Source organism: Crocuta crocuta, unplaced genomic scaffold (genome assembly GCF_008692635.1).
Source record: "Crocuta crocuta isolate KB4526 unplaced genomic scaffold, BGI_CrCroc_1.0 scaffold231, whole genome shotgun sequence".
In the NCBI taxonomy this organism is placed as follows: Eukaryota; Metazoa; Chordata; class Mammalia; order Carnivora; family Hyaenidae; genus Crocuta; species Crocuta crocuta.
The window spans coordinates 4,510,045-4,537,036 of record NW_027528357.1 but is presented as its reverse complement, the minus strand read 5'-3'; the positions used below and the strand labels follow the sequence as shown (position 1 = coordinate 4,537,036).

Below are 26,992 nucleotides of genomic sequence, written 5' to 3'. Positions count from 1 at the left end.
CTTATTTAATCTTCAAGACAACCCTAGGAGGTGGATATGAGTAGTATTTCTATTTTACAACTTGGGGAGCTCAAGTTGTTAAGAAAACTTGCCTAAGGTCACAGAGCTATTAAGTGATGCATCAGGTCTCAAAATTGGCTGGCCAATGCCAAAGTGGGTGCTCTGAGCCTTGCTAGAGCAAGTGTGTGATCTTCAAACCAGCAGCATTAATGTTACCTGGGAGCTCACCAGACATTCAGAATCTCAGTCCCAATTCCAGACCCAATCCATCAGAATTTGGTTTAAACAAAGCCCCCAGGTGATCCCTCTGCACTTAATTAATGTTCCGGACACACTGTGCTAAGTCACTCCACTACACAGACTTCACTTTAAAGGATGCTGCCAAGACGGAGGTAATCTTTCNGGGGGGGGGAGGAGGGAGATAATGTATGTGCTCTCCAAGGGCAAAAGGAAGGATTCAGACAACAGATTCAAACAACAGATTCTTTGAGTTTCCAACACTGAAGATCAGTGAAGGTCCACTTCCAAAAGCAGCAGATACTGAGCTGGGTCTTGAAGCCTGAATGTTCTCTCAATTCATTTCATTAAAAATAAGTACTGTTCCAAATGGACCAATGCCCACAACAATAATCTGGAGTTAGCTTCTCCAGCCTGGATTCCGTTTTCCAAATAGAATCCAAATATCAACAGCACCAAAAAGCAGATTTGAAACCTCAATAAAACGTGCTATGATTGCATTGTTAATCGTATTATTCGGTTTAGAATTGCCTCGTTTCATTAACAATATTCATGACAAAATTAGTTTGCCCTTTATTATTAATTGTTCCCCAGATATGAGTACAAACACTTGGTATAAAAAAAAAAAAAGGGAGCACGCCCCCCCCCCCCCAGCTACAGGTACTTAATTCAGGGTGTGGAGTCGCCTTTTCAAGACCCTTCTCAGCCGTGCTGGCCTCCTCTTTCTTGGGAGGGGCCCAACAGCCCAGCTCCTTTTGGCTGGCACTTTATTCTAAGTCACCAAGTCACTCGGGCCTCCAAGGGCCCTAACCTGAGCGCAACCTTCCAACCAACCAGCGGGACAGACAGGTCACCTCGGACCTGCCCCGACCTGTGCTCGGCTGGGGTCTCCACCCGCACTCCGCACCCCCGGGAAAGGGTGGCGCGGCCAGCTCTCCGGGGTGGACTGGCGGAGCGGCGGCGGTGGCAGAAGGCGAGTCACGTGCGGCAGTGGGGGCGGAGCGCAGCGGGCCGGGTGGGTGGAGAAAACAAAGCCCCCAGCTGTCAGTAGAGGAAGGAGGCGACAGCGCCGGAGCAGGTGAGTCAAGTGCATTTAAAGCGGTACCGCCCTGGCGCACCCCGACACCTCCTGCCCTGGCGCAGTCCCTCCCAGGCCGAGCGCTGGCCGCGCCTCCTCCCGCCGCCGGGGGGCTGGAGTCTGCGGGTCGCAGAACCAGGGGACCCCGGGTCCCGGGTGCCCCACAAGAAGTTGTGCAGGGGTCGGCGCCGCGGCTTCGGGGTGTGCTCCAGCGAGCTGCACCCCTTCTCCGTAGCTCCAGCGCTGCGCACCCGGGGAGACGGGAGGGAGCCGGGCTGCCACGCTGGCAGAAGCAAAGTAGACTAGCTCTGGGGTGAGGGCCCGGACTGTCCGCGACGCGGACACTTGGCGCTGCTATAGAGGGGGCTTGCGGGTGCGCGCCCGCAGCGCGCAGACCTGGAGACGCCAGAGTTGGGGCGCAAGGACTGAGAACCGAGGGCGCTGGCAGGGGCAGCGTGCTTCGGGGCAGACCAGGAAGTGCAGCGCGCTGCCGCCGGCCTGCTGGGGACCAAACCCTAGACCCCCGGCCCTCCTGCCGCCCCGGGCGCTTGCCCTCCGGCGGAGCCCAACCCCAATGCTCCCCGTTCCAACTTCGGCTCCCGCTGGTGCTCCTGGCGCCCGGGACTTGGGAGCCGGGTCTGGGGAAATGAGAGCGGGTTGCTATTCTGACCCCAAGGGATTCTTCTGCAGAAAGCACCCTGGGCGCAGGGCGAGGGCTACTCGGCGACTCCTCACTCTGCTTCCGTAGGAAATTCTTCTGTCCACCCTTAGGAAGGTTGCGCCGAAGCCCACAGATCCCACAAAGGGCTGGAAGGAGGGGTGGGCACAGAAAGACCGTCCGCTCTGAGTCTGGAGCATTCGGTAATGCAGACTTTCAGACAGTGGATCTGGCCACCCTTTGAGTCACTTTGCCAGTGCCTTGCCAAGTGCCGCCCAGCGCAGAAGGCAGAGCTATAACCTCGGAGGAGGAAGGGGCGCTGCAGCCATTTGATCAGGAGGAGCCTTTGTCTTAACCCCCAGTCCCCTTCTGCTAGTCTTCGCTGGGTCAGTAGCGCGTGGAGCAATTAATATTCCGAACATTAGCCATCCCTTCACTTTGGCACCAGCCAACACTGCTGTCCCCTCCCTGCGGGTTTTCTCCAGCACTTGCTCACGTCCTCTCTTCCAAAAACATGGTACGTGGTCCAGAAGCGCTAAGCAAGAGGAAGTCACTAAACGCACTATAATGCAGTCATGTAAAATCAAGGGTTAAGTGTTCAAGCCTGCACCCGCCCGCCAGCGAGGAGACGGAAGAACTTTCTTGATTAGCATAGTATCTACCCTGGGGCCGCGCTGAGAGGCGGCGGTTCGGTCCCAGCCCATGTGAGGCGTGCAGTACCGTCTTGATTGTGATTTGACGCAGCAACTGCTTCTAATCTGAGAGGACCCGAAGCTTACAGCTTTGCGGAGCAAGACTCTGGAATGAAACAGAACAGAGATCAAAAGGTAACAGAAAGAATAGCAACATTTGAGATGCTTCTCTTGAGCCCTAAATTTAGCCAAGTTTTTGGTAAGCTAAGAAGGGAGATGGTCCTCGTCTAGCCGGTGTCTCTTCTGAAAATGCCCCCTTGCGTTGCTAGCGTTCTTTGTGATTGCCAAACTAATTAAGTTATCAGGGGCTCTGTGTCAGGAGATCTCCAGGATGGGTTGGGAGGCCACCAGGTGGTCATTAGTTATGTCTAACTGATAAGTTTCACTTGCATGGGAAGAGTGACTTTCTCCATTGCAAAGGTTCCCAAACTTTGCTGTCTATTAGAATTACCTGGGGAGCTTTGGAAAATCCTGATGTCCACATCTCATCCCAACCCATTTAAACCAGACTGTTTGGAGATGAGAGCCAAGCATCGGTTTGTTATTTGTTTTATTCATCTTTAATCTTCAAGTAATTCCATTATACAGCAAAGTCTGGGCTCCACCGAGGCAAAGAAGGAGTTCAGTGGCCAGCAGCTGCAAGCCTTGAAAGACCAGATGCCAGTTTAACTACTTGGGGTGGGGGCGGGGGAGAGAATCTGGAACTGGAGTGCCGCCCACGGACGCCCTAGGGCGGGGACTGTCATCGGGCAGCTTGGCTGCAGTGACACCTGCCACATCATCTTTCACCCCCTCTTGCTTAGGTCCAGTTCTTATTGGAAAGATCGAAGTTCACTGTCAGTGTCTGGTTTCTGCATGGTTGTTAAGGAGATGGTAGAAACTTTCATTCCCCGAGATGACTCACGTGCACAGGCAGTGGGGAAACCCAGCAGAAACTAACTGGGAGCAGTCTGGTGAGTCAGCAGACTTCACTCTAAGGCGGAGCCCCGGGAATAGGAAGTAATTACATCCAGTAGCTTTTTGACGCGCACTCTTCCACTCCTTTGAAAGCGTATTTGAATATCCGATCAGGATATGTTTGCTTGTTGAAGCCGATCCCTTTTCCAGCACCCTATTCCACTTGCTTCATTATAATGTGCTCTCTTGTTAGAGGAGGAGACACAAAACCAACTAGACATCTTGTAATTTCCTTGGTGGAAGGCAAATTAAAAAACAACAACAACAAACTTGAGAGTGTGAACTGGTTTGGGTTACTTCAATTATGTGAAGTAGGATGAATTTGCAGTACTTAAGGTTTGAGTACAGAAAACTCAAATACTGTTTGATCACACACTCAGTGGTAGATTAAAGGATCTATTTAAATAGAAATGGTTATACCTAACATTGTGCGTGAGTATGTTTGCTATTAATCAATGATTTCTTGCTTAAAAAAAATAATCCCTAAGACACGATAACTTGTTTTAAAATATACGCAGGTTATGGGGCGCCTGGGTGGCTCAGTTGGCTAAACGTCCAACTCCGGCTCAGGTCATGTTCTCACTATTTGAAAATAAATAAAACATCAAAAAAAATTTTTAAATAAAATGCACACAGTTTAGGGAGCACCTAGGTGGCTCAGTCAGTTAAGCCCCTCCCCTGCTTATGCTCTGTCTCTCTCTGTCTTGAAAATAAATAAAACATTAAAAAAATTTTTTAATAAAATTTACACAGTTTAGGGAGCACCTGGGTGGCTCCGTCGGCTAAGCGGCTAAGCATAGGACCTCAGGTCAGGCAGGTCATGATCTCACAGCTTGTGAGTTGGAGCCCCTCGTTGGGCTCTGTGCTGGCAGCTCAGAGCCTGGAGCCTGCTTCTGATTCTGTGTCTCCCTCGCTCTGTTCTTCCCCAGCTCGCGCTCTGTCTCTCTCTGTCTCTCAAAAGTAAATAAACATTTTTAAAAACTTTTAATGTACACAGGTTATTACATACTTGTTTTTTTAATTATTATTTTTTGGTTTACATCCAAGTTAATTATTATATAGTATAATATAGTTATTATATAGTGTAATAATGATATCAGGTTATTATATAGTATAACAATGATATCAGGAATAGAACTGAGTGATTCATCACTCACATATAACACTCGGTGCTCATCCCAAAGTGTCCTCCTTAATGCCCCTTTTGCCCATTTAGCCCTTACCCCCACCCAAAACCCCTCCAGCAAGCCTCAGTTTGTTCTCTGTCTTTAAGTCTCTATGGTTTGTCAATAAACCTATTTTTCTTATTTTTATTACTATTAACTTGAATTTTTAGACCATTCCTTTCTTTGTTACTCTTTATATCACCATGACTGAGTCTACTCCGCTTCCTTCCCCACTCTGTTTCTTTAAGGGGGAACAGCAGTGCCTGGCACACAGCAAGCCCTGAGTATTATCAGCCACAGAACCTTGTTGGAATCTCTCTAGCCCCTATGTATCCTGCTTATATTCTCCCCTAGGAGCCTTTCTGTGTGCAGCTCCCATGGCACAGAGCATAATACCCTTTGTGTTGTGGATGCTACTTGTTTATACTGAACATAATCAAATGGTGGGGAGAACATTTAAAAGCAGAGCATCCTGAGTACATTCAGTTGTTATTTTCCAAGACAGACATTCTGGATATGCAGGAGCGAAAGGTCCCTTACAGTTCTCAAGTGCTATGAAATGGTAGCTCATTTGTTCATTTATAGTTTTACATAAAAATAACTTAGCCTTCTGAGCATAACTAGTAATTGTTAGAATACTTAACTACACTTTCATGTGAAGATTCACTTCACAAAAGTTTGCTCTCTGCCCATTTTTATGGAAAAATCACATCCAACTATGTAGATGCCTAAAGGAATTCATTAACTCTGAGAGTTCTTTCAGAGCATAGCAAGTTAATAGTCAAACAGCTTTTATTGTCATCACCCTTAATTAAATAGCACAAGAGGGCACCTGGGTGGCTCAGTCAGCTAAGCGTCTAACTTGTGCTCAGGTCATGATCTCACAGCCTATGATCTCACAGCCTATGAGTTCGAGAACTGCATCGGGCTCTGTGCTGGCAGCTCAGAGCCTGGAGCCTGCCTCACATTCTGCGTCTCCCTCTCTCTCTCTGCCCGTCCACCACTCACACTCTGTCTCTGTCTCTCTCTTTCTTTCTCTCCTTCAAAAGTAAAACATTAAAAAAAGTTTTTTTTAATGCCACAAGTATATTTAAATAGCCAGCATAGGGGCACCTGGGTGGCTCAGTCAGTTAAGCATATGACTTCAGCTCAGGTCGTGATCTCACAGTTCATGGGCTCCAGCCCCACGTCGGGCCCTGTGCTGACAGCTAGCTCAGAGCCTGGAGCCTGCTTCGGATTCTGCATCTCCCTCTCTCTCTGACCCTCCCCTGCTCACGTTGTCTCTCTCTCTCAGAAATAAATAAAATTTTTAAAAATTTTTAAATAAATAATAGCCAGCATATTTTAAAATGAGAAGTTGGATGTATTGTTTGACAGATGCCACCAAAAATAAGTGGTTAATAAGAATTTCCAAAGGCCAAAATGGTGGAAATGAACCCACTCTAATTTCATTTCTGTGTAACTAAGGAAGGGCACTGGTGTAAGATATTGAAAGGCTAAAACGTAGTCTAAAAGAATGGGTCTAATTCAGATTAATGAGAAACTGTTCATCAGAAGATGGTGTAGTTCTGTAATATTTATAAGTGGGCCAGAAAGGGTGAGGTAGAAGAAGGGGTGTCACCTCAGTTTCAGAAACTGAAGTTTTTGAGACAGATAAGAATCATTCAGGTTTTTTGTTGTTTTTTTTTAAATCTTGAATTTATACAGCCATTTGGTCACCTTAGTATAAGAGGGCCTAAACATAACTGGGTAGAGAGAATTCCCATGTACCCAAGAGCACAAATCACAAAATTAAATGAAACTCTAAAGTGGTGAGAAACCAGGGGTACTGACTCCGTGTCCAGTGTCTATGCTATCATGCAGCCGTTTCTTGAATAGGGTGGAAAATAGTCTTGCTTGGAGGTTTTGGCTAGACAAGTTCAGTTCTAACATATATTATGCTCTCACCGACTTTATTCTAAAGTAGTCAACCTTTGTACTAGACCAATCCTCCAAAATCTTAGCTGTCCTTAGCTTTTTATCCAGGGAACAGAAGTAGGAAGTTTTAGAATCTTTGCCCAAATCATAGAAGCATAAACTCTCTTGTCTGAAGGGCCCTTACAGGGCTCATACCATCCAACAAAAACTTAAGCGCCCTGTATAGCATCTTACTAAATAGTCCTTCAATGTATGTGTCAATGTCTCCCTCACAGCACCTTGCATCCACAAAGCACTGTCTACGGCATTCACCCATCGGAGACCACAAAGAATAAAATCCAACTATCTTACATATTTACCTGCACCCATCTTAAGCACTTACAGTGAACTTATTCTCCTTAATCAGGAAGATCTGGCTATAGTGTTTCACATCTACTAATTGCACAATTTTTTTGCACCAAATTTGAAACCATCAATTTTTTTTTTTAACATTTATTTTTGAGAGAGAGAGACAGAGCACAAGCTGGGGACGGCCAGAGAGAGACACAGAATCTGAAGCAGGCTCCAGGCTCTGAGCTGTCAGCGCAGAGCCCGACGCGGGGCTCCAACCCACGAACTGTGAGATCATGACCTGAGCTGAAGTCAGACACTTAAAAGACTGAACCACCCAGGTGCCTTCCCGAAACCATCAATTTCAAGAGAAATATTCAAAATTGTGATGTATAACTCTGTTACCCCAGAGTTATAGAAGGTGATTATTGGCAAAGTTCCTAACAACAAACCTAATAATCTACACTCTTCAAAAGGGACTGCTGACGAACTCCACGTGATGGCACAAGGCTTGTGTCGAGTTGAAAGCCACGGCTCCGTGTGTTTTGTAGATCAGCGAACTATGTCCCACTGTCTGTGCTTCTATGTCCTATGAACTAAAATTGGCTTTTGTGGCTTTCTTAATTCTTGAAAACATACGAAAGAAAGAAAGAAAGAAAGAAAGAAAGAAAGAAAGAAAGAAAAGAAAGTATGTTGGGGTTATTGAAAATTCTACAAAATCCAAATTTCAGTGTTGAAAATAGTTGTATTGGGCTATACAGTCATACTTTTTCACTTACATTTTGTCTATAGCTACTTTTGTGCTATGGAAACACAGTAGTTGCACCAAACACCATTTGGGCCACAAAACCTAAAATGTTCACCAAATATTTATATACAAGTTTTGCATACCCTTGATTTACTCTTATTCAACATACTTCAGTTTTAAATGAGAATTTGCTCACTTAAAGCTTTAGTCTTTTTTCAGTTTTATTTCTCCATTAGAGAAGGGAAAAAAAATTGTTTCCAAACATAGGTAGATCACTAAAAATAATTTAGTTTCATATTTCCCTTTTGTGTGCATGTACTTCGCAACCACAGTACTTTTGTAAAGCGTATGTGAGTTTTTGTGAATGGCGAACTGTAAAAGTTCTGAACCTTAACAGGCCCAATCAGTGCCGCACTGACTTACACTGAGCTGTGTCACTGTTCCCAGTGCTCCAGAAAATGGGGAAACACACTCTTCACAGGGAGCCCAGGGTGACGCGTGCCTTTACTCTTTAGCAGTAGGAACTTCCTTTCCATCAAACCTGTGAGGGCATTTGTTGCTTATTTGATTTAGTATATGAAGACGTAATATGAAGATTTATTCAGATTTGAGATTTTTTCATTGACTGTCATTTTATACCTTAAAACATAATGTGGAAACTTGCTGGTTTTGAAAATCGCACTCCTCCTCTAACGTATACATTTAAAATAAATTGCTCTCTACTTACAAAGGCAAGGATCATTAAAAAAATAAGCAGATTTAGGGCTCCTGGGTGGCTCAGTTGGTAAAGCATGGACTTTAGTTCAAGTCATGATCTCATGGTTGGTGAGTTCAAGCCCCTCATCGGACCCTGTACTGACAGCTCAGAGCCTGGAGCCTACATCCAATCCAATCCTGTGTCTTCCTCTCTTTCTGCCCCTATCCCTGCTCACCTTCTCTCTCTCTCTCTCTCAAAAATAAGCAGTAAAAAATTAAAAAATAATAAAAAGCAGATTTACAGTCACTTACATCTCTAGAAGCTGACATTATGCCATAGACAATTTAGTTTGAAACTTCCAAATTCAGAAAGAGATCAGATCATGATCCAGAAATGAAAATTATTTGCCTTCTTCTTAAGGATGGGCAGATTACTATTAAGATTCTAGAAAGAATGTTTGAAAGAGCAATAACTACATTAATGGGAACTTGTCTTAATTTTATATTTTAAGTGTTGCCTCATAAAGTTTCCTTCAGTTAAGAGAGCTTCCTCTTTTTGATGATTTGTGAATGCTGACTGTTTGCAAATGAGTTTCACTTAGATTAATAGAGCAATTTCAGGGGTTATATATAACTTGCCGTCTTCCTCCCTTCCCGAATCAGTACACCTGCAATTTAGAAACCAAAAAATGATAGTTTGGACTTCCTTTTTCACTACATCAAACAGTGCATTACAGATAATATAAAGTTTGAGGTACCTGAGATCAGCTAAGTAATTTCTAAAAACAACACACAAAAAATTGTTAGGCATTTAACCTCATCTTAGGATTATTGACAGTAAGGGCATATAGATATCTAACTCCTAAGGTGACTTACTCTTGCTCCTGATGGAGTAACTGGGGGAGAAAGGTGAAGGGGGGCAACTGAAGGCAGATTGTATAACCAGTTCAAGTTAAAAAACTTTCCTCCCTTATCATTATTTAGATTTCATATTTTACTAACAATATATTCTTTAATATAACTCGTGCTGCACATATATCACATGTAGCTCTCCCCAGAGTAGTTCCAAAATTAAACAATATGGAGGGTTCTCAAAAAATTAGAAATACAACTACCTTACGATGCAGCACACTACTGGGTATTTACCTAAAGGATACAAGAATAGTAATTCAAAGGGATATGTGCATCCCAATGTTTACAGCACCATTATTTACAATAGCCAAGATATGGAAGCAGCCCAAGTGTCCGTCAGGTGATGAATGAATAAAGAAGATGTGATACACACACACACACACACACACACTGGAACACTATTCAGCCATGAAAAAGAATGAAATCTTGCCATTTGCAATGGCATGGATGGAGCTAAAGAGTATAATGTTAAGCGAGATAAGTCAGTCAGAGAAAGACAAATACCATATGAGTTCACTCTTATGTGGAATTTAAGAAACAAAATAAGCAAACAAAGGGGAAAAATGAGAGAGAGACATAAAGCAAGAAACAGACTCTTTACTTTTAAGTTTATTTGTTTCAAAAGAGACAGAGAGAGAGAGCACTGGCAGAGAGGGGATGGGAGAGGGAAAGAGAATCCCAGATGGGCTCTGTGTGGCTCATACTCACAAACCACAAGATTATGACCAGAGACAAAACTGAGGGACACTTAACCTAGTGAGCCACCCAGGCAACCCAGCAGACTCTTTTTTAAAACTTTTTTTTAAAGTGTACTCATTTCAAGAGAGAAAGACTGAGTGAGGGGGGAGGGGCAGAGAGAGAGGGAGAGAGAGAATCAAGTAGGCTCCATGCTGTCAGTGCAGAGCCTGACAAGGGGCTCGAACTCATGAACCAGGAGATCATGACCTGAGCCGAAACCAAGAGTTGGACATTTAACTGACTGAGCCACCCAGGCACCACCCAGCAGAATCTTAATTATAGGGAACAATCTGATGGTTACCAGAGGGGAAGTGGGTGGGAATGGAATGCATAGGTGATGGGGGTTAAGGAATGCATTTGTTGTGATATCCACAGGGTGATATATGAAAGTGTTGAATCACTATATTGTACACCTGAAACTAATATAAAACTATATGTTAACTAACTGGAATTAAAATAAAAACTTGGATTAAAAAAAAGTAGTTCTAAAATTAAAATTAAAATTTACTATATTTTTACCAGAATAAGAAAATTATAAATTTCAATTGCTTAAACAGGGGCAGAACACTCAAGCATTTTCCTAACAGGTAAACTTTGGTTTTAACTTAGAATTAATTATAAACATGACAAGAACAACTATTGGTATTTGAAGTTGGTCAGAGAACATAAAATCAGCCAGAAAAGGCAGGTGACAATGAGGCTAAAGTGTGTGAAACTTTTTATTTATTGGATGTCATGCATAAAAGTGTACCCAAAGGACTGGATTTTCCTCTTTTTTTTTTAAATATAATTTTTAATAGTTAGCTAACATCCAGTATACACAACGTGCTCTCATCGTGAGTAGATTCCTGTGATTCATCACTTACATACAACACCCAGTGCTCATCCCAAATGCCCTCCTCAATGCCCCTTACTCATTTCCCCCTCTCCCCTGAACCCTCCCCCCTGCCATCAACCCTCAGTTTCTCTGTATTCAAGAGTGTCTTATGGTTTGCCTCCCTCTCAGTTTAAAACTATGTTTTCCCCTCCCCTTCTGCCTTGGTCTTCTGTTAAGTTTCTAAAATTCCACATATGAGTGAAAACATGACATCTGTCTTTTTGTGACTTATTTCACTTAGCATAATACCCTCCAGTTCCATCCATGTTGTTGCAAATGGCAAGATTTCATTCTTTCTCATTGCCAAGTCGTATTCCATTGTATATATAAACCACATCTTCTTTATCCATTCATCAGTTGATGGATGCTTGGGCTCTTTCCATAATTTGGCTATTGTGGATAGTGCTGCTATAAGCATTGGGGTCTATGTGCTCCTATGAATCAGCACTCCTGTATCCTTTGGATAAATTCCTAGCAGTGCTATTACTGGGTCATAAGGTAATTCTATTTTTATTTTGTTGAGAGACCTTCACACTGTTTTCCAGAGCAGTTGCAGTAGTTTGCGTTCTCACCATCAGTACCAAAGTAGATTCCCCTCTTTAAAAGCTGGTAGAGGCTGCTTTCAACAACTGATGAGCAAGAGGTGAGAGCGTGCCTGCAACCACCTTACACTTTCCTCCCTTCTTTCTATGGTAATTTTAAGCCCAAGCAGCTTGCCAGAATTTGATCTGTTACAAACAACTTTTCATGATTCTAACCAAGAAATCACCGTTCCCATTTTCCCACCGATCTTCAGTCTCCAAAAGCGGGATAAAGAGGGAGCTAGAAGGAAAACCTTTCTGCTTTGATCCCCCTGGTCCTTCCCCAAAAGAAAACTATTGATGAAAGACTATTGTTAGCTTCCAGCTTGCCTTCTATCATAACTTTTTTCTCAAGTGTGGTCTTCAGGGCACAAATCTTCTAATAGGAGTTTCCACAAATCAACAGCAGTAACAACCAAGTGCTTGCTGTGTTACTGGCAAATCGGGAAAGCAGTTCTCTGTGCAGTTGGAGTGTTTAAACAGCACTGTCAGGGAGTTTGTTTGTTCTTCATGCTACCTGTTCTCTCAGCATTTCAGGGTAAGTTAGAATTTGTGTGGGGGGTGGGGGGAGCGTTTCTCTTGGGTTGCCAGATGAAATGCAGGATGTCTAATTAAATTGGAATTTTAGATAAGCAATGATTTTTTTTAGTATAAGTATGTCCCATATATTACATATATGTATTACATGGGGTATACTCATACTAAAAGAATTAGTCTTTTAGCTAAAATTCAGACATAACTGGGAATCCCATTTTTTGGTTGTTTGGAACTTTGTTTAGTTTTTCTCTTCTCTTTCTTGTTTTCTACAAATTTGCAACCCTACTTTTATCCCATAATAAATCTCAAAATGCCTAGCTTTCCTGGTCTGTAAAATATCTGATCTGAGACTCTGTGTCCAAGATAATACATTAAAATGTCTGAGCTGCCTTCACCTACTAAAGAATAAATCAAGTCATTATCTGTGTATTCTGCACAATGAGGGGAAATAAAAAGTAAACCCAGAACTAGAAAATTAGCCATCTTATTTTGTAAGATATTATAAAGTACCTTCTATTTTTTCACAGACCTTCTAATAGAATAGATGCATTGGTAGTTAGATCGTTAGCAAGTGAGTACTTGGGGAAGGGTCAACCGCATCCACATGACATTGCTAACAAAGTTGGATGATCTTGAGTGATTCCAAGGAAGTTCACTCCCAGAGGATTCCAGCGATGCCTTATTATTTGTGGGAGATCCCAGGTCCTGCAGCTTCAGCACTGCCGGGGGGTGTCTTAAAATGCAGAGTTCAGGCTCCCCCCAGACCTTCTCAACCAGTCTTCACTTGAACAAGATCTATAGGTGATTCACATGCCCATGAAAGTTTGAGAAACCCTGAAACAGAGGATTCACTGTTTCACACATAAATTGGCCTTTTGATTTAATATCATGTTGAAATAATCCTTAACAAAACTCCCTTCTAACACCTAAGAAGAAATCATTTCTTTTGGTCTTTGATATGCAATTATTATATTTCTATTTTCTTATGAAATCCTAAATGACCATTTCTAATATTGTTTTATAATACATGTATTTAACGAAATAAGATAAGTGTAAGTTTGAAAAAGACTCTCATGGGGCACCTGGCTGGCTCAGTCAGTGGAACATAGGATTCTTGATCTCGGGGTCATGAGTTCAACCCCCACATTGAGCATGGAACCTACTTAAAATTTTAAAAAAAAAATTTGTTTTAAAGAAAAGAAAAGAAAAAGACTCTCCTAAAGACTTACCAGACAACCTATCATAAATAACATTCTAGTTTGTCCTTCATCAGTAACCCATAAATTAGGTGGCACACACTTCCTGGGCCTAAAGTTACCAACAAACCTGTGTTTCTTCTTTTCGGATATTGTCAGTGGATATTTATATGCCAACATCATACATTTATGTATTTGTATCCCTAATGAACAGAGGGTGGGGCACCTGGGTGGCTCAGTGGGTTAAGTGTTTGTCTCTTGATTTCAGCCTGGGTCATGATCTCAAAGTTCATGAGCTGGAGCCCCATGTCAGGCTCTGTGCTGACATTGAGGAGCTTGCTTGGGATTCTTTCTCTCTGCATCTTTCTCAAAAATAAATAAACATTAAAAAAAAAAAAAAAGAAACTGAACAGCGGGCATGCAGTTTGAGTGTATGGCAAACTCCAAACTGGTCTGTGAAATTCTGAGTTTTGAAAAGTCAGGGAAAAGTTTCCATAGATTTTTATTCCTTTCAAGTTCAAAATCCTCACATCCTTTGTCTGCCCACCTGTTTTTTTAGAAGGTACAGTGTTGAGGGGCACCTAGGTGGCTCAGTCGGTTGAGTATCCGACTTTGGCTCAGGCCATGATCATGTGGTTCGTGAGTTCAAGACCCACATCAGACTCTATACTGTCAGCTTGGAATTCTCTCTCACTCCCTCTCTGCCCCTCCCCTGCTTGAGTGCTCTCTCGCTCTCTCTCTCTCGATAAATAAACCTAAAAAAAAAAAAAAACTTTAAAAAGAAGCTACAGTGTTGTGTCACAGAAAAAATTCTGGAACTGCAGTAAGAATATCAGAAGGCCTGATGCTTAAAACTAGTTCCACTGCTGACTGACTGGTTGCCTTTGGAGATGTTACTTACCATCCTTCATCAACACCCCTCCAGTTAAGTTGTCTCATCTGTCAAACAGGGGCAGTAGAGTCTGTCATTGTCTCACAGGATTCTTGCAAGACTCACATAACATGTAAGTCTTTATGAAGACTATGATATGTATAGTGGCACAGTCATAGATTTGTTTAGTCACCTTCATGTGGGGCTGGAAGTTGACTAAATACTATATGTGTAGTTTCCTGCAACACACCTAATTTGGAAGAAAGGTGAGGTTAATTTTAAGAGCTCCATGTGTGCACTGGAATGGAAGCACAGAGCATGTATCTTAGAGACTTATAGCTTGTGACCATATATCCTCAGCAATCACAACCTTCCCTGCTATCCCTCAGGAACTTAAAGTTCTCCCCCTTGCCTGTGACAGTGACATGCGCTGGGATACCAAGCCATGAATTCCTCACCAGGGTGCCACTCTCGGCTCTGTGAAGTCAAAAGATACAACACTTGGTGTTTTTTCCTTCTGTCCGAATTTTATATAATTCCTTTCACACTTTTCCCCCCAGGCAAAATTTTACTGATGGATTATAAAAACATGCTTCAATATTTTAATTCCTTGACTCCTTCTATAAAATATTTTTCCTTCAAAAACACAGCTTTTTCTGTAGTGATCATAACCGAGTCACTACATAATGGTTGCAATCAGTCACTAAGTAACTTTGTATCTTCGCCCATTACATAATCCCAGATTGGAGGAAGCCTCATGGTCATTTTGTCCAAAGACCCCCAAGTACAGAATTCTTCCCATCAGTTCATGGAAGAAAAACCAGTTTATCTTTCTGTGGTTAATAAATACAACATAAAATTCATGAGCAGAGTTTGAAAAAGATGAGGGAGGGGCGTGAGTAGGATCACTCCTAATTTTACCACCTCTGTGCAACTATTAAAAAAAAAAAAGCAATTTCCCTTTTTGGGTAAAGCTTTTATTGACCGTATTCACACTCAATGTTTCACATAAACCTCTCCCTTGGACTGTTGAATGTTGCCTCCCACATCCAACATGATGTTTCTAGCTTCCTTGTCGCCGAATGTTTTTCTGCCCAGGGTGTCTTTCCCTGGTTAACTCAAGCTCAGCCTTTGTCAGCCTTTCCTCGAGGTCCTTGCCACTCAGGTGTGCTCCACGGACCAGTAGCTACAGCACCACCTGGGCGCATCTTATAAATGCTGAAGCTTGGGCTCCGCCCTAGACATTCTCAGTCCGAATCTGCACTGTAGTAAGAGTCTCAGGTGTTGTGGATTAACATCTGAGAAAGGTTGTTCTGGAAGGCCTTTCCTAACCTCCTAGCCATTACCTCTCCCCTCCTCCCACAGCCCCACCCATCCAGGATAGATCAGGTGATTCATTGCAGTTTGCCTTTAATTCCCCACACGTGGACCTCCCTAGCACATAAATTCGTTGATGACGGGGCTTGACTCGTATTCATCTTTGCATCCCCCAGGTCCAATTGCGGCACAATTGATACGTAAGCATTCACTATTTGGAGTTGTTTTGTTATTTTCTGACCCCACTTTGTAGATGAAAGGAGACAGATGNTAACATCTGAGAAAGGTTGTTCTGGAAGGCCTTTCCTAACCTCCTAGCCATTACCTCTCCCCTCCTCCCACAGCCCCACCCATCCAGGATAGATCAGGTGATTCATTGCAGTTTGCCTTTAATTCCCCACACGTGGACCTCCCTAGCACATAAATTCGTTGATGACGGGGCTTGACTCGTATTCATCTTTGCATCCCCCAGGTCCAATTGCGGCACAATTGATACGTAAGCATTCACTATTTGGAGTTGTTTTGTTATTTTCTGACCCCACTTTGTAGATGAAAGGAGACAGGTCGAAGTTTTGTTTCTGTGCCGGGAACGTGGGTACTCAGGATTCTCAGGATGACTGGTCCATGTTTGGGAGCCTTTTACTGCAGTCTTTACTATGGAAAATATACTTGGGGTTGAGGGGAGAGAAATGCTTCTCTTTCTGTGAAAAATTTCAGAAAGACCACTGTTGGAACTTTATCCTTTTTGCTTAAGGCATTTCATATTTGTTAAACACCAACATCTCTGAGAGACCCTGCACTTTACACTTGGTCTGAGGTGTAGCAGTGGCGGATTCTGGTAAGCGTTTGGTAAAGCCTGGAGACGATGGTTCCTGACAGAAGATGGAGTACACTCATAGGTGCTAGGAAAGGGAAACAGTGGAATGCTGCAAAACCATTTCTAATCCTGACAGATGTTACAATGTGTTTTATCTTGAATCTTACCATTGGACACTTTTCTGTTTAAAAAAAAAAAATCTGTTATCCCCAAATCCCATGATAGGACTCTTCACCATTCAGCCTTTCGTCCAGCCCCACTTTCAAAGTGAACCCCTAATAACCTGGGGATTTTTTTTTTTTTCCAGATACTGGTTTTAAAACTTGTAGACCAAATGCAAGGACTTCTACACTGATGTTTCTGAACCCCTACTAAAATGAAACAGCAGCTGAACTGCAGGGAGCTTTCTCTGTGTTCAGGAACCACTTGGTCCCTTCACTGTGAAGGAATGCCTTGGGAACTCAAGGGTGGACAATCTGATAGAATGAGGCTCAGCCCGGGAGGCTGCTGTTTTGAATTAGCAAGAGACTGATGAGGGCTTTGGAATCAAGTTGTACCCAGAAACAAGAAATGTCTGTCCTGCTGGGCTATTGTTTGTCTTATTTGAAAGGAATGAGAGGCTCCTGGTACTGCTTACCAACGGCTCTCACAATTAGCCCCAGAGATCACGAGGAGTATAACTATATTCAAGAATGCATGGCTTCTTTTCCCCTTTGGGAGCCTGTCGCTGTGCTGACCCATCACCATGGACACCAACTTGAGTGGTGCATCTGAGTGTGGCTTCTCTTGTGGAAGAGTGTATTACATTGTTTTTCTGTCCTAAGCTGCTTATCTGTGTGTCTGATGATGTTATTCATGGTAATTTTGCCTAGACAGGGACCTTGGGTGGGGTTTTTAAGAGTCGTTTGACACCTTCAGAGTGTAGATTGTTGAGCAATCTGACGCAGGTGAGCCATGCAGGATGGGTAGAACAATTGAGTTCTATACACTGTGACCTCAAGCCTAAGTCAGTTTGAGTCATGTTTTCCCATGGGGTTTGTGGCCCATCCCAAGGAAAGGGACTTTTAACAGTTCGTGTGAGGTTTAGTCATTTGAGCATTGCTCTTGGAATCTGAAAGCCACATGCATTTTTTGGTTTTTGACATTTGGAGGAGTTTGGTTTTAAAAGTTAGGTAGTCAAGGGGCGCCTGAGTGGCTCAGTCGGTTAAGCGTCCAACTTCGGCTCAGGTCATGATCTCATGATTCGTGGGTTGGAGCCCCGCATCGGGCTCTGTGCTCACAGCTAGCTCAGAGCCTGGAGCCTACTTCAGATTCTGTGTCTCCCTCTCTCTCTGACCCTCCCCTGCTCACACTGTCTCCCTCTCTCTCTCAGAAATAAATTAAAAATTAAAAAAAAAGTTAGGTAGTCAATAACTTTGTTCTTGTTAATTTTGTATGACTTGGGGAGACTGACATACTTAAATTTCCCTATCTGAAAAACTGTGCGAATTGTCTACTAATGATCAGGAATAGAGGCTCTAGAGATTAAAAAACTAAGAGGGAGTTAAATTCCATTTATGAAGAATTAAAGTTTTAGGGGAAAAATACAGTCAAAGAGGAAGCAGTAACATCTACGAAAATCTTCAAAAGAAAAATAAGCGTGAGTTAGGAGCTAAGACCAAGAATGCTTGTGTCTACCCACCCTTAAACATTCTTTGCAGGTTAGACCCCACATCATTCTTACTGTTCTTATTAACAAGTCAACTTAAATTGATTGTAGGGGGATATTGGTCATGTCCCAACTCTGTTTAACAACTCCATTCACCTGTGACCTCTAGCCTCCTCGATTAGGAGGGGCTCTTACCTTTAGTTCTGCTTCCCCCACACGATATCCCAGCACTCCAAAAGGTAGCTGTTAATAGAAAATATAATGGGCACTGTACTTGAGAGAATCCATGAGGTTTTCAAAACATGAGGAAAATATACCATTTTAATAGCACGTTAGCACTTTGAATTATTTAAGCTGCAATAGGGTAGAAGTAGTGGTAGGATTTAAGTTTGTGTTTGACATGTGAGCCCATTGTAGCTCAAAGCATGAAAGTGGTATGATTTCTGGCAGGCCAGACACATTTTAAAGAGCATCCCTTCGGATAGCCTGCTGAGTTCCCTTTTCCCCGTGTACCTGGTTGTTAGCATTCGGTCCTCTCTCCCTTGGTGGGCCTGGGCTCAGCTATACACAGGTCCTAGATATCACCCTATTAGAGATCAGGGAAGACCTGGACAAGGAAGGACTGCTGACCCAGTCCAGCGATGAGTTGTACTCAGCTGCCCCCAAATACAGGCAGAAACCAGAGGCCTGCATCCTCCTGGCTCTCCAGCACCTTCTGCTGATGGGATGACCAGGCGATGCATTAGATCTCCCCAGGAGCAAAAAGGAAGCACCTTGTGGGTGGGATGAAGAGGAACAAGAAGGCAGAAAAACTAGCTTCTCTAGGAAGGACCCAAATGACTTGAAAGAAAGAAGAGTCTTAAATTCCTGCATTGGGGCGCCTGGGTGGCTCTGTTGGTTAAGCGTCCAACTTCGGCTCAGGTCATGATCTCACAGTTCGTGGGTTTGAGCCCCGCATCAGGCTCTGTGCTGACCACCAGCTCAGAGCCTGGATCCTGTTTCAGAATCTGTGTCTCCCCCTCTCTCTGACCCTCCCTCGTGCTCGCTCTCTCTCGCTCGCTCTCTCTCAGAAATAAATTTAAAAAACATTAAAAAAAAAACAAACCCTGCATTAAGTGCAGTCATATCTATGAACCATGAAATCCCTACAAAAGTCTGATCTAACTAGCATTCGACCTCATGCTAACAGGAAAGTTTCCACTTGTGATCAAAAAATAGCTTTGTTCTTTGCTTTCTTTTTTTTCCCCCTCCCTCCACTGCCAACGTTTATGGTCAAGCCATGGGGTTTGCTGAGGTCGCAGACGACAGAAGAGGCAGCACAATAGGCTTCACCTACTGTGAGTGAGGGTCCTAGTCAAGGCCACACCCACAAGATCCCTTCAATGGGCATTCTCTCCCATTCTTAGCTGTTGGTTTTCCCTAGAACTGATTGTACTTCAATATTTCCTAATCCTATAACTAATAGTCAGATCCAGTTGACAAGGGAGATGTGGTTCAAATTCAATTATTTAATAGTGATGATGACCATGAGTGTTTCCCATTTACAGAGAAATTTGCAGTAGTTAAAGGATTCCTTCTTCATACAGGAACACTCTAAGTAGCTGCACTTGACAGAAAACTATAAAAACTGGAGTCCAGAGTTTAAATGGTGTACGTGCAGTCACATAAAGGAGAAGCTCAGTCCCAGGGAATTTTACTCCAGATCCAGTGCTCTTTATGCCAGGCAGGTTTACAAAGGAGAGTTGGATTCTCTAAGTAGAGAATCCTCAAAGTTCCCTTTCATTAATAAAGCTATTGAATTGTAACAGCCTCCTATTTCCCATGGAAAGATGCATGGGGTTTCAAAAAATCGGTTGATAAATCCATTTTGATATACAGCCCACCACCAATGAGGACTATTAATATTCTGGCATTGAGGGTTGCTTATTTTCCCTCAGTTTGAAAGTGCAAGTTATAACTTAAAAAAAAAAAAAGAGGGGGTGCGCCTGGGTGGCTGAGTTGGTTAAGCATCCAACTTCAGATTAGGTTTCTCAATTTGTGAGTTCAAGCCTCACATCAGCACAGAGCAGAGTCTGGAGCCTGCTTCAGATTCTGTCTCCCTGTCTGGCTGCCCCTCTCCTGTTCTCCCTCTCCCTCTCGAAAATAAACAAAGATTAAAAATTTTTTTTAAAAAATGCAAGTGCACCTAGAGAAGTCATCGTGACTTGACCAGGAGTGTTGTTAGAAAGTCCTGGCAATCTCAAAAGCTACTTTGAACCTGCTGTTTTAAGGTAAAATGACAGTTCAAGTATACTAGAGTTACCAAAAAGCATTAGCTTTTGCAAACTTAAGTGTTTTTTTGTTTTGTCCTTTTTTGCTTTAGAGAGACTACTTGGTAGCTCACCTGAACATCCTCCTGTGTCTCAAGCACACTGGGGGTGTGTGTGGTAAATTCAGCAGAGTCCCTTCTCTAGGCAAGCGGTGATAACCATGGCTTCATTGAGGGCGCCAGTGTAACCACATCCAGAACCAGCTGTTCGGGTCAGCAGAGAAGAAATAACAAATGGTTGTGATTAGCACTCCCTAATGCATTTGCACAGATTAGCTAATTAGGTACATATCCTCCTGGAAAGCAGAGAACTTTGTCTAAGGACCTGAAACTCTTGATGAGTGCATGACCACTGGAGGATTAGGGATGTTGGGGGAGGGCAGAGAAGTAAGGAAAAAAATGTGCTCCAAGGATGGACTTTACCTCCTAAATTTTGCTTTGGTCCATCCTTAGTGACAAGGTCTGAGCTATACATGAGTTTATGTCAGCTGGGATCATCTGAATGAATGGTCCATCTAACTCAGCACATAGCAGATTGTGGGAAGAGCTCTAAACACAGATTCTATGCCTTGAAACTGAGTGTAGTTCCTGGACCAGCAGTATCCTCTAGAAGATTCTAGAAAGGCAGAATCTTAGGCCCCACCCCAGGCCTATAGAATCATAATCTGAATCTTAAGATTCCCAGCTCCCTTGAAATCTGAAAAACACTGGCATAAAGGAACCTAAAAAGTAAAATACTTATTTTTCTCTAATTTTCAGAATGACGAAAACAATGGCTTTCAAATCCTACAGATCATCCAGGAGAACTACATTTTTCCTTTTTGTTCTTGACCCTCCCTGTCCATGTGCTTGTAGTCAGAGCCTCATGTATTGTTATTAGTGTGTCTATCAGCCGCTGGATGGCTGCAATGTCTTTTGCTCACTGTGTAGAGCCCCAGCGTCCAGCAGGGTGCCTAGGACATAACAGGTGTGTAACATGGTGTTCACGAGGTCCAAAGTCCCGGCCCTGCCACAAGCCTCCATGGATCTGTAAGATAAAACTAAGAAATCACATCCCTCAGAGGGTTATAGTGAGTAGTAAATGAACAGATTCAGGGAACATACTTAGGACCACACCTGACACATAATGGCTGTACTTATGTGGTAACTGTGTTCATGTGTTCACTAAATGTTGAACAAATGAATGAACAGGAACTACATATAAAAAAAACTTAAGAAGGTTAAAACTTGGTGCTCTGTTGCTTCAAAAATATGAAATTGAATTTTAAAATGCAAAGAAAGCCTGACATGGGGGAAGAAAAAGGGGGAGTGGGTCAGAACCAATCCATAGGAAAGCATGTGATTTGAACTTGGAAGACCAGAGTTTGGGGTCCAGCTCTGTCCTTATTCAGCTGTGTGACCTCCTACAGTAAGCTCCTGTGATTGATGATCTCTTTAAGGGTTAGGCCAAAAATGGTTTTGTATCTGACTGAGTGAGAGGACAAGGGCCGCCTTGCTCACGGTTGTATCCCTACATCTCAGCTCAGAGACCTTACATGATGTGTTCAATTGGATTGGAGCATGCCCTCTCACTGGGGACAAAAATTAGATATTACAATGGTTTGTGGCCATCTAAGCCTCAACCTAACAGACAAAATATATTTTTGGTATTTTTGGTAGTATTTAATTTCTTTGAGGTAGAGGGAGGTGACCAGGAGGGAATGTCTAAAAAGGCTCCTTGGAAGGCAGAGAGTGAGGGGAGCCATCCGGGAAAAACTGATTTAGATGGCTCTGTAACTCCATAGTGGATGAGCGTTTCTAAGGAAGAAAAATCAAGGAGTGAAAGGCAGTAGCCAAAAGGCAAGCACAGTGAACCCGTGGAGAAAGAACTGAGATTTCAAGATCTGGGTGAGATGATCCGCGTGAAACATTTTTATAAAATGGAGAGCCATACTCTTACTGGGTGCTGCCTGCAGAGGTGGCAGCCATCTCCTGTTTGGGGTCCTGGCCACCCTGAGACCTCTGGTGAAGCCCAGGATTGTTAAAAAAAAAAAAAAAACAAAAAAAACAAAGAAATTCGTCTGGCACCGGTCAGACCGATGTGTCAAAATTAAGCACAATTGGTAGAAACCCAGAGGCACTGACCATAGGGAACACAGAAGATTCAAGGGCCAGACCTTGTGCCCAACATTGACTACAGGAGCAACAAGGAAATGAAGCACATTGTCTCCAGTGCCTTCCAGAAGTTTCTGGTCCACAACATCAAGAAGCTTACAGTGTTGCTGATGTGCAACAAATCTTACTGTGTAGAGATTACTCATAACGTCTCTTGTAAGAACCACAGAGCCATTGTGGAAAGAGCAGTCCAGCTGGCTATCAGTCACCAATCCTAATGCCAGGCTGTCCAGAAAATAAAATAACAGCTTATGTGCATGTTGTATTGGTGTTAATACACCATAGAACTACACAAAAAAAAAAAAAAAAAAAAAAAAAAAAAAAAAGAGCTATAGACCTGCGTAATTGTGGAAAGAAAAGGTTTTAAGAAACGTTTCAAGTTGGGTATTTTGCCCGGATTTAGTTCTTATACTAGATTGGGGCTTGTTTCCCCAGACTCTGCAACCGACCCACCCAAGTTTTATCCATGACAACATAATTTGTACTTCCTTTCTGGAGCTTCACTAGATTCCAGGTGAGTGGAATTTAGCATAAATTTCCCCATTAAATAATTACTGAGCCAGCCCCCAAATATTTTATAAGTGGATCTCCCCTAGAAAACCCCACAGTAGGGCCCCCCAAAACAGTGTTGGTGATGGTCACATGAGCATTACGGGATGCACAACAGCCCCAACCAGAAAACTTGGGGGGTTGAGGCTAAGCAAATAATCCTGCATATTTCAAGAAGTTTCACCCACTTAACACTTCTAACAGACTGCTGAAAATCTTCCCACACAACACTATAACTGGACAATGGCTATCCATCTTTAGAGAGAAGTCTTAGCAACCCTTCCTACCTGGCGTCGTAACAACCTTCTTGCCATGGCCAAAGTCTTACTTAGATCCCCTGTTACCCTTCCAACAGTTCTGTAACTGTATTTCTTCTTGGGATGGTCAAAAGAATGAGACTATAAAGATAGGACACACGTAAAGGGAGGATTTCGTTTCCACTATAACCCAAACCCTAAATTCGGATGCTGGGCTCTTGAAGTGAATCTGATACCATTCACTGTGCTACTTTCCTTATTCATGAACATTCTGCTACATTTTATTAGCAGTCAGCCTGTGAAGAAAGGAGCTGTTTTTCCATTCCAAATGTTTTCAAGGATATCTGATTAAAAACAGATGAAAGGATAGTGAAGTCATGTAATTATTAAGAACCTTTCACAGAATTAATACACGTGGTATTTCTCATGTCGTTTCTCAGGTCTGTCTTCTTAATTTTACTTTCATGCCTTTAGCACTGTGGATGGTCTATTCTAGAATAGAAAGGGCACTCTCCAATTATTTTAATCCTGGTTCACATAGGAAGCAGCAGATGGATAAAGGAAGATTCTAAGAGGGGGCTGAGGCTCTGTTTGTACGAAAATAACTGAATTTCTATTTTATTATAGCTATGACTTAAGACAGTTTGGGGGGGATTATATTTTATTTTTATAGAAGCCTAAATCTCACGACCAAAAGAAGTTTATAACATCATTACCATTCTTAATGTATACCACCAAAATCCCTTTATCTGCCAGCTGTAATTTTTCAAAAGCGCTTAAATATACAATATGGGTCATTTTGTAGTCTGCCTTCCTTAAGGAGAGGAATGCGTTGTACCACACTCCGTGCCCAAGATTCAGTGTAATTTGACCTCCTTTACTTGCCAGATAATCTCCTTTGGTTTTGGTTTCCCTGGTGTGTGCTCAGCTCTGTGCTTCCCGGCAGTCTTGCCTCTTGGTCCCCTGAGGTAGTCGAACTGGGCCGGCTCTTGGCCTCCATCAGCTGCTCTGGGGAAGGCCCTGAGTCCAACCAACCAAACTGAGGCCACTGATTGAGGTGGTGCTTGGCAGAGGCAGGGCTCTTGAGAAGGCTAATATGGAGTAGGATCAGCCTAAGGATTAACAGCCTGTGACTTTCTGTTAATGCTTACATTCTGCTTTATTCCTAGAAAGCTGTGGACCTCCCACACTAAAGCATGTGATCTATAACTGGAGTTTGGAACTGAGGATACCCCTCATTCTGAAGGTCCAAAGATCCCTTGGCCCTTCCCCTGAGGGGAAAACCTCTGTTCACGTCCCAGCAGTGTTCCTTTCTTAGAAAGGAAAGCCAGAAGCACCCGAAGAGGCAATGACTCCCATCTTTTTTGTGCAGAGAACGCTATAACCCTTGCATTGATCAGAAGCCTCACTGGCTAGATATAGGACACTGAAGAAAGAGGAAGATCTTTTATTGGTGGGGCATGACTAGAAAATCTTTACAACCCCTTCTTGGTTCTGATACCTCTTAGGCACCTGTGGCGTTATGGTCAGACATGGAAGCAGTCTTTAGAGGGGACTCTCAAGCTAGGACAGATGTTCTACGTCCTACACATAGGATGCCAGAATTCCGAGTTTGTTCAAAGAGGATTTGAAATTTCTAGAGGACGAGGCAAAATGGACTTTTATAGCAGCTGAGAGTGTGCTTTGTTAAAGAGTTTGGCTGTGTCGTGACTCTTATTCTAACAAAGATACTTGCTCTCTTCAGTTAAAACCAGCAGGCCCAGAGAAAGTGGCTGGCTCATTTCTGAGAAACTGCCTAACGCTTAAAATAGGAAGAGTAGAAGTCAACATGGTCTCTCCTAAAGTGAAAGANAATCTCTTTTTTTTTTTTTTTTTTTTTTTTTTCAGTTTATTTCTGCAAGCTCATTCTTGTGTAGGGGTGGTTGCAGGTGTGCGCTTCTTTAGTGTGACTCAATTTAGAATACAGAACACCTGCCTTGCATCCACAAGAACCGTGGGAGATGAAATGCTAGCCCTAGGCCAGTAAGGGTGGGAATTTTTGGAAATTCTTGGATAGCATGAACTTGAAGGTAGGAGAGATCATTTCAAAAATGCAGAGCATATCAAACTGCTACTTAGAAGTTAGTTCTGGTTTTGAAGATATTTGTATCAATATTTTGACTTGAAATGAAAGTTTGTAAAGGTTAACGTGGAAAAGGGGGATAATAGAGAATTCTGAGATAGGCAGGATTGGGCTGTCAGCAGTGGTTTCTGAATGTTAGAATCATGCATGAGGTATTTTTTCTTGGATCTGTGCAAAGTGGGGCAAACTCCCAACCCCATCTTGCCCACTCTCTTGGGGCTTTTGTTCTTCTCTGAAAAGATAAGAAAATGAGAGAGATTCCTGCTCAATTGTAGTTACTGGCCAATCTTTTTTAAATTAAGCTTTTTGTTTCTAGATCATTGTACATTAACATGTACTTGTAAGGAACAATATGGAGCTCTCTCTCTCTCTCTCTCTCTATGTACCCTTTATTCCGTTCTCCCCCTCAGGGGTAACATCTTACAAATTTTTATGTTGGTCATTTTGGCATTGGGGGGTTGGGTACAGGGCAGAGAGCAAAAGGGAGAGAGAATCACAAGCAGGCTCCATGCTGCCCATGAAGAACCCAACAGAGGACTCTATCCCATAACTAGGAGATGACAATCAGAGCCAAATCAAGTGATGGACACTTAACTGACTGAACCACCCAGGTACCCCAACAGCTTACAAACTTACAACATCACCACTAGGATATTGACACTGATACATGTTCAAGGTACAGAACATTTCTATCACAAGGATGTCTCATGTTGCCCTTTTATAATTACCCCCTCTTCCTGCCTCTCCTCCTTCTCTCCCCTTCCACCCCCACAACCATTAATCTGTGCTCCATTTCTACACTTTTCTCATTTCAAGACTGTCAGATAAATGTAATCGTACAGTATATGACCTTTCAGGATTGCCTTTTTTCACTCATGATAATTCTCTGGAGATTGATCTAAGTTGTTTTGTATCAATCGTTCTCTTATATTGCTAAGTAGCTTTCCATGGTAAGGATGTACCACAGTTCGATTATCCGTTAACCTGTTGAAGGACATCTGGGTTGTCTCTGGCTTTTGGCTACTGCTAAAACAAAACAAAACTGCTCTAAACATAGGTTTTAATTTGTCTGGGAAAATGCCTAGAGGTACAATTGGTGGGTTGTATGGTAGTTGCATGTTAAACAAAACAAATGTGGGCACCTGGGTGGCTCAGTTGGTTGAGCGTCTGACTTTGGCTCAGGTCATGATCTCACGGTTCATGAGTTCAAGCTCCATGTCAGGCGCTCTGCTGTCAGCCTGTCAGCACAGAGCCTGCTTCAGATCCTCTGTCCCTCTCTCTCTGCCCCTCCCCCAGCTTACACTCTGCTCTCTCTAAAAAAATAAAAATAAAAATAAAAAAGTAAACAAAACAAATGTTTGGCACAGTAGCAGAACCTTTCTGCATTCTTACAAGTGATATGACTGTTCTCGTTTGTTCACATCCTCATCAGTATTTCATGTTGTCACTATTTTAGCCATTCTGCTAAGTGTGCAGTGATATCTCCTTATGGTTTTTAATTTTCACCCACATAGTGACTAATGTTAAATATCATTTCATGTGCTTATTAACTATTTATATGTCCTCTTCAGATAAATGCCTGTTCATGTCTTTTGCCCACTTTCCAATTGAATTTTTTTTCTGCTTTAA

At 42.8% G+C, this 26,992-nt stretch overlaps 1 protein-coding gene across 2 annotated transcripts in view; it reads left to right on the top strand.

Moving 5' to 3' along the window:
- The first annotated feature begins 1,298 nt into the window (after positions 1 to 1,298).
- The window catches only part of MAPRE2 (microtubule associated protein RP/EB family member 2), a 158,970-nt gene continuing 133,276 nt past the window's right edge, over positions 1,299 to 26,992 (top strand). Inside the window, exon 1 of one of the 2 annotated variants that reach the window (XM_077753813.1) lies at positions 1,299 to 1,315. Coding sequence is in view for 1 of the 2 variants with exons in the window: in XM_077753812.1 (XP_077609938.1) it covers positions 2,777 to 2,800 (24 nt within the window). In the remaining variant the exon portion in view is untranslated. Of the gene's footprint in view, positions 1,316 to 2,741; positions 2,801 to 26,992 lie in introns of those variants that run through there. The other variant, XM_077753812.1, reaches the window with a different exon arrangement.